General features: G+C 45.7%; 1 protein-coding gene across 1 annotated transcript; it reads left to right on the top strand.

Moving 5' to 3' along the window:
- Positions 1 to 4,435: 4,435 nt before the first annotated feature.
- On the top strand, positions 4,436 to 6,592 carry LOC116253154 (uncharacterized). The gene is made up of 2 exons (XM_031627931.1): positions 4,436 to 5,457; positions 5,569 to 6,592. Exons 1-2 carry the CDS (start codon positions 4,436 to 4,438, stop codon positions 6,590 to 6,592), a joined length of 2,046 nt encoding a protein of 681 aa, XP_031483791.1.
- Positions 6,593 to 8,256: the final 1,664 nt, after the last annotated feature.

Below are 8,256 nucleotides of genomic sequence, written 5' to 3'. Positions count from 1 at the left end.
TTTTTTTTCTAAATATAATGTATTTAAAAGAGTCCAATGGCTTGCAATCCTATTTACTTTTTTGGGTTTGGTGTAGAACTTGGTCTTGAGGGTAAAACAAGTCTTATCTTCATAAATGAGCGAAGCTTAAGAATATAAAGGAAGGCCAGCATCATCTGCCACATTGTTGCAAAAGAAATGCCTATTTCAATTGTTTTGCATTCTAGCCATTGAGTCAAGTCTAGTGCTAGCAAACACCATGACTCCAGTTAAAGTTGAAAAAATTGCAGAGCAATTGAAAAGGAAGCTAGATAAACCAATATTTTAGAAATGTCCATGATGAAGACCTTCCCACCAGGAGGCCGAGAACTAGGGCCAGCACGGCCAAGCAAGGCCAAGAGAGTCAAGCACCATCGGCCAACATGATGAAAAGCATAGATGAGCTAAGGGAGGCTAACATAGAACTGGAAGTTGATGCAGCGGGCGGCGTGGGCGGAGCATCATTAGCGGAGCGCGGGCAGCGGGCTGAAGACTTCAAGTAGAACAGGCACAGGAACTAGACCTAGATCCGGTTATAGCGAGTTCGAACCCTGAGTCTAGTCCTGACCCAGTCCACGCGTGGCAAGCCTAAGGCCTAACTTAGGCAAGTTATATGGCTGAACCCGTGAGGGAGAGGCCAAACTCACTAAACATTCGAGACGTCTCGTCTCGGTCTCCTTTTATGCTTTTGCTTTATAGTTGAGTTGTTTCATTTCAGCAAGTGTCTCGGTTCTCATGTTAAGAACCGGTTTTATTCAAGTACTTAAACTCTTTTGTAAGTCTTTTTCATTATGCAATCAAGAATTAGAAGTTGAGTTTTCGTGTGAATTGGCTCTTGCCTCTCTCTTCCTTCATCGTCTTACCGCCGGTGATCGGAATCCAAAGGCTCCAACCCGTGCTCTGGTTGAAGCAAAACAGGTTTGAAGACGTTCCTTGAGCCATCGGAAATCCTCTTGGAGCACCTTCTCCTACGCACAAATTCCCCGACTGAATCGCCATCTTCTCACTGTGCAACTTCTTCATCCCGGAAGGAGTTAGAGGCTGGAGAAGATAATCGGGAAGGCTTGGAGGAGAGCGACTCGTGGCTCTAGTCGCCTAGTACCCAAGCACAAGACTCCGGCTGCAAGAGAGGAGGTAGGTGCCGTTAATCTCCCGGCTCCTTCCCTACTTGAGCAGAGCATAGACTAGTTGAAATCGTCCCTAGTAGGCCCCTTGATCTCTGTTAAAAACAGGGAGAAAGAGCCGGAAAGGAGATCGACGCTAGCTCTTAGAGGACTGATTTTCAAGTGAGAAACCGAGAGAGCTCGTCGGAATTCCATTGGTAGACGGCCAATAGGATTTCAGCGAAATTGACTGGTTAATCCCCTTGAAAACTCGTCCACGACAGCAGCAATCAATCCAGCATCGTACTTGAGTTGCTGCCGAGGAAGGAGATTTGTTCCCTGCTCGTCTTTCCCAAATCGTGCGAATATCATACACAGAATAGCAGGAATAGAACAGCAAATTGGGAGGAAGTTCAGATCAATTCTGAGCAAGGGCAAGGCAGTTTTCACTCTCTCGTTGGTTCAGTTAAGATCGCCCAGATCTTAGCTGCAATTTGTCCAAGTTACAACCAATTCGGATGAGAATTGAGTGAGTTCTAGCCAACGATCGGAAATCCATTTGTGCCACCGGAAATACTCAACGCTGCACTAACCCCGGCGAAACCCGATCGGCGTCCAATCTTTTCTGCCAATTCCAAGTTGGCCCATGGTCATTAATTGACTAATTGATTACTGGCTATTTGAAAAGGGCAGTTTGGTAAACTCAAGGGAATAGCGTTAAAGAGTCCAAACCCGTGGGCGCTCACTCCTCTTCTTTCCCTTCGGCTTCCCTTCATTAGTTCAAGCGTTATATAACGCTTCTCATTTTAAAGAGCTCCACACTTGGCCACGCATAAAGGTAAGTTAATTTCATTACTCGCCAAGTGTCCTCCTCATCATTACACTCCAGCCACAACGGTTCACCCCCTTCACTCGCATCCTTCACCTCCTCTACCCGTTGGCCTCCCTTTCTTCTTGTAACCGTCCCTAAAGCCAACCCATGACCTCAAGAGATTAACTCCTAGCTGCCACCTCTCCCCTTCATCATTAGACCATTTTAATACTCCCTACTCCATCATTACCCAAGCCATACGTTCACAACCTCCCAATGGAAATCGCATAACCCTTGGCTCCCTCTCTTGGTGTAACACATCCTCATAACCGACCAGACTCATTAAGACCACCTCTCATCATGAGGAGCCATCTCACCCTGCCTTAATTTCACTCTCTCTTAGGATTAACCCTCCACCATCATACGCCTGACCCTTAGTCTATCTCTAAGCCATAACCAAACCCTTAGCAATTAATCTCCATCTCCCGGCTCTATACAACCTAACCCAAATCGAGCCTACCTAATCCCACTCCGAGCTCACTCCTTGTTCCGGGCTCGGTTTGACCCCTTGGAGTCCATTAGCTAGGTTCACCTCCAAGGATTGCACATGATCAAATTAGCATCTCTACTACAGCAAGTAAGTCATCTTGCAGCCTCCCTCGCTGCAACCATCTCCCGAACATCTTCCTAGGCACCAAGGTGACCTCGGCCAGGTGGGCCGAGCCCCTGCCTCCATCCAGGCGCTCCTCCATCACTTTGCTGTCTCTCTTGGCCGACCGAGGCCTGCAGCAGCCGTACACCATCCATTTCTGTTGTCGTGATCCTCTATCTCTCTTGCCAGCTCTTACTAGAAGACCAGGCGGGTCTAGCCTCCACTCCACCTCCTTGCTGTGATATCCGAGAGTGGCTAAGCCACTGGTTTTCTCTCGGATCCTATTGCTGTTTAAGTCGATCTCTCATCGGCTAGGTAACTTCTAAACATCCTATAGAACGGGGACATTGGGTGCATTTACTTTCTAAGCCAGGCTCTAGCCATTTGCTACTGTCGGTAGTCCCTCCAAGGCACCTTGCCAAGGACACGACTGCGAGTAGCTAGACCACCAATGGGAAAGGGCATGGTTTGGCCGTTCTTAAGGATTGTATGCATGGTTTGGGAACAAATGATGAGTGAGTTGTGAGAGTTAAATCTGTATCGCTCGCGTTTGTACTAGCCTTAATCCCCTCAGTGTTGTAATAGGATTGAAGACTTGGGATAGGAAAAACATACTTGTATCTTATACCCAGGGTACTATTAAGCCGGGGTTGCTGTCCGGCAGGAAAAGTTTTGTAAATATAATTTGCTTAAGTGTGGACTTTAGGCTCCCGCGAGTTGATCCTGGACTTGGGATCTATTCTCAGGCGTAGAAATCGCTAGCCGGGTCTAGGTTCCCACCAGTTGGTATCAGAGCACACTTGCGGCAGCCAGTGGTAAATTTCAGTTTGGTTTTCAGAGCATAGCAGAGGATTTTCCAGTTTGGCACAAGATTATATCAGATTTAAGTGGAGTTTTGGAAGTTTACACTTGGATTTCATAGCTGGTAGCGTTTGAGTAGCAGCTGTCTGAAGAAAAGTGAAAACAGTCCAGACCAATCGAACAAGGATATCAGGCAAAATTTTGGTGATCTGTGAGCGGGCTTCCTACCAACCTGTTTGTAAATATTTCGGAGACATTCTGTCCAAGTTTCGTGAGAAACGGAGTTAAATTGGCACAGCAAAGGCCAAATTACACATTCACAGCAAGCACATTACAGTTTCTGAAAGACCAGAAACTACGCCGGATTCCGGTGGTTGGCGCTGTCACCTCCGACGTCAGAATTGGTCGAGTTTAGGCTTGTTGGAAGCGCCTATTTTCAGGTATCTCCAGTTAAAATTTCAGATTTGTTGGAGTTATGGTTGAAAAGTTATGATTTTTTGAGTGGACCCCTGTCGCTGGAAGTTTCCTGCGCGGCTGAAGAACGAGCGATCAGCTTGACAAACGAGGTCCAGGCGTGACTTTCTAGGCAGATCGACTTAGATTGGGGAGGAATTAGAAACTGAACTTGGTGCCATTGGATTCCCTAGCGTGTCTAGTATTTTTCAACCAAGTTTCACGATTTTTATAGTTCTGGAAGTGAAGTTATTGAATTTACAAGCAGCCCTGGTTTTCTGAAGAATTTCTAGCAACCAGCCCACTAACAAGAGGTTTCCTCTTCTGTCGTTAGCGGTAGCAGCAGATCGTTGATTGTTGGATCAACCGTGCGACAGGACTAAGAGCAGAAGTTTCAATGGGGAAGAAGGCCAAACCCACTGTCCATGATTCTCCCGAGCAAGAAGTTGAGACTTCCAGTCGAGAAGAACAAATCGAATCCAACTTACTTGATATGGAAGCCTTACACCAAGGCCGAGTGAATTCCCTTGAGTCCAGCATGAACCAAATGCGTCATGAACTACACGAATACAAGAAGTCCCTTAGTAAACTTGATGAATGGGACCAGATAAAGCAAATGATGACTTCTTTAATTGCTGGCCAAAACACATTGATGAAAAGAATGGAACAATTGGACCGAACCACACAAGGCCCCACCCTGAATCAGGACAAAGGCAAGGCGCCAATGAACAACCAATTTGTCCCACCTTTTCCAGCAGTTTTAACCAGTTCGATCACTTCGGCCATAATGGCACCAGGCAACCCGAAGGCCCAGGAAGCAAGGGACACCAACAAGGGCCCGATTTCCATTTTAGGTTCGGCTCTAGCAGCCAGCAACAAGCGCCCCAAAACCAGCATTTTAGTAAGAACCAGGGCAAAGATGAAAGTGAGGAAGATGAGGATATGGTGTTTGTTGACGGAGAACCCTTTAGAGGCAGACGCAACCATACCCAGCCAAGAAGAAGAACCCCAACCATTAAGATTGACTTCCCACGTTTTACAGGGATTGATGCCAAAGATTGGCTCTTCAAAGTTGAAGAGTATTTTGATTGCCATAGCGTCCCGGAGAATGAATGGGTTACAACAGCTATCCTCAACTTCGATGGAGAAGCTATGAAGTGGTATCGTTGGTTCAAACGCCATCAGCCCAACATCACTTGGGAAAATTTCAGTGAGGGTTTGCAAACACGATTTGGTGAATCAGCCTACACGGATTTTGACATAGAACTTAAAGATTTGGTACAAATGTCCTCAGTCCGAGAATACCAAAGCAAATTTGAAAGTCTTTCCTCCATGGTTGATTGGACCACCAAGTCACTAATCGGTGCCTACATTGGCGGCCTCAAAGAAGAAGTCAAGATAGACGTACAGCGAAGAAAATACACCGATTTGGTTGAATGTTTCGCAGAGGCTCGAGCAGTAGAAGAGAGAAATAGGCGCAAGAATGCCTTACGAAAACCCTACAAGGGCAACGAGCCAACCAAGTACAAAGGGCTACCACCAAGAAAGCCTATGCCCTACAAAAGAGAAGAACAAAAACCCCTCTACCATGATCGAGTGCCTACCACTTACATGACTAGGCAAGAGAGGGAACAAATGATAAAAAACAATCAATGTTTCAATTGTAAGGAACCATGGAGTCGTACTCACAAGTGCAAAAATCTTCAAGTTTTTGAAGTCATTGATGAAAGCGATGAAGAAGAAGAGTCTAGCCAAGACACAAATCCACCTAGTCCGAATGAGGCCAAGACTGATACAAGTGCATCTGAGACTATTGAAGGGACATGTCATGCCTTGACAGACCCAAAAAGACCGAATGCCATGAGAGTTGTTGGTAAGATTGGAAAGCATAAAGTAGTAGTACTCCTAGACTCGGGTGCTACACACAATTTTGTTAGTGAAGAAGCAGCTCAAGCAGTTGGGTGCCCACTAGAAGAACAACAGCCAATCTCAGTCATGGTAGGAGATGGATCCAAACTCGTATGCACACAAAAATGCAAAGGGGTCCTACTATGCATGCAAAAGGTACCATTCACGGTTGATCTTTTAGTACTCCCCATCGGTGGTGTCGATGTGGTATTGGGGGTACAATGGCTAGAGACTCTAGGGGAAATCTCTTGGAATTTCAAAGACATGAGTATGTCTTTTGCTAAGGAGGGAGGTGACCAAAACGTCACCCTAAAGACAGTAAATACCAACGTTAAACCAAAGGCAGCACTTAAAGCTCTAGTCGCCCAACAACCAGCGTTTTGGGTTGTTACTATGGCCACTGACATACCTGCCAAAGATGAGCAAGAAGAAAATATACCAGCCGAGGTTCAACACGTGCTTGAACAGTTTTCAGATCTCTTTGAGGAACCAAAGGGACTTCCTCCACGCCGAGCTTATGACCATAGAATCATCATGAATCAGGGCGCTGAACCTGTCAACGTTCGGCCTTATCGTTATGGTCATCACCAAAAAGTAGAAATTGAAAGATTGGTTAAGGAAATGATAGAGGGTGGTATCATACGCCCTAGCTGCAGTCCTTTCTCCTCGCCAGTCTTACTAGTTAAAAAGAAAGATAACACATGGCGCTTCTGCGTGGACTATAGAGCACTAAATGAGGCAACCGTGAAGGACCGACATCCAATACCGGTAATCGACGAACTTCTAGATGAGTTAACCGGTGCCTCTGTGTTTTCCAAAATAGACCTACGGGCAGACTACCAATAGATTAGAATGCACGATGAAGACATTCCAAAAACAGCTTTTAGAACTCACGATGGACACTATGAGTTCTTGGTGATGCCTTTTGGCTTAACCAATGCACCTGCCACATTCCAGAGGTGCATGAATGATGTTTTCAGGAGGTATCTTAGAAACTTCATCTTGGTATTCTTTGATGACATCCTCGTATATAGCCAGTCAGTAGAGCAACATGCTGCCCACTTGGCCACGGCCTTACAAATTTTGAGGGAACATCGTCTTTATGCTAAGAGGTCAAAATGCAGCTTTGGCCAACCCTCAATCAGATATCTTAGGCACATAGTATCCAAAGAAGGGGTAAAAACAGACCCTGAAAAATTAGAGGCAATGAACAACTGGCCTTTGCCTAAAGACTTGAAAAGCCTCCGTGGATTTCTTGGGTTAACCGGCTATTATAGAAGATTCATTCAAGGCTACGGGCTTATAGCCGCCCCATTAACCCAAATGACTAAGAAAGGAGCATTCGCTTGGTCAGATAAAGCAAGAAAGGCATTTGAGAAATTGAAATCGGCACTCATGACAGCACCTGTTCTCACCTTGCCTGATTTTAGCAAACCTTTCACTATTGAAACGGATGCTTGTTACGTTGGCATAGGAGCTGTCCTCAGCCAAGAAAATCACCCTATAGCATATATGTCAAAGGCTCTCACCAATCGGGCCAAACCGTTATCGACATACGAGAAAGAACTTCTTGCCATAGTGTTGTCAGTTGAGAAATGGAGGCCTTACCTCATAGGCCGAAGATTCATCGTGAAGACAGATCAGAACAGCCTTAAATACATGCTCAAGCAACGAGTTTCAACTCCAACACAACAAAGGTGGTTGGCCAAACTCCTCGGATACGATTTTGAAATCGAGTATAAGAAAGGGCTAGACAATACCGCGGCAGATGCACTATCAAGGTTGGGTGAACAATTCTTGACACTTTCAATCATAAGGACCAATTTATGGGACCAAATAGCTAATGAGCAACTAGAGGACGAAGGGTTGAGGCTCATCAAAGCCTCCATCACTCAAAAACCGGGGACCATTCCCCATTATACCATCAAGGGCAAATTACTTATGAGAAAGAACCGCACGGTGGTTCCACCTAAATCGGCCCTAAAGCAAGAATTACTACAACATTTTCATTCCACTCCATCAGCAGGCCAGGAAGGAGTAGTCAAAACACTCCACCGAGTGAAGACTCAATTTTGGTGGACCGGAATGAAGGCAGACGTGAGGAATTATGTTAAACAGTGTCAAATTTGCCAACGTGAAAAGTATGAGGGAATTAAGCCTCCGGGCCATCTCAATCCCTTACCAGTGCCAGAAAAGCCATGGACCGATGTCACCATGGATTTCATAGATGCCCTTCCACGATCAAAAAACAAGGAAGCCATACTCGTGGTGGTCGACAGGTTAACAAAGTATAGCCACTTCGTTCCCTTCCCTAAGAAATATCATGGACAGATGGTGGCTACTAAGTACCAAGATCACGTAGGGAAACTACATGGCATGCCTCAGACAATAGTCTGCGATAGAGATTCAATCTTCATGAGCGAATTTTGGAGAGAATATATGAAGCAGATGGGGACAACGATCCAATTCAGTACTGCACACCATCCTCAGACCGATGGGCAAAGTGAAGT

This window comes from Nymphaea colorata, chromosome 4 (genome assembly GCF_008831285.2).
Source record: "Nymphaea colorata isolate Beijing-Zhang1983 chromosome 4, ASM883128v2, whole genome shotgun sequence".
Taxonomy (NCBI): domain Eukaryota; kingdom Viridiplantae; phylum Streptophyta; class Magnoliopsida; order Nymphaeales; family Nymphaeaceae; genus Nymphaea; species Nymphaea colorata.
Note: the sequence above shows the minus strand (reverse complement) of the source record. Positions and strands in the feature narration are given on the sequence as shown.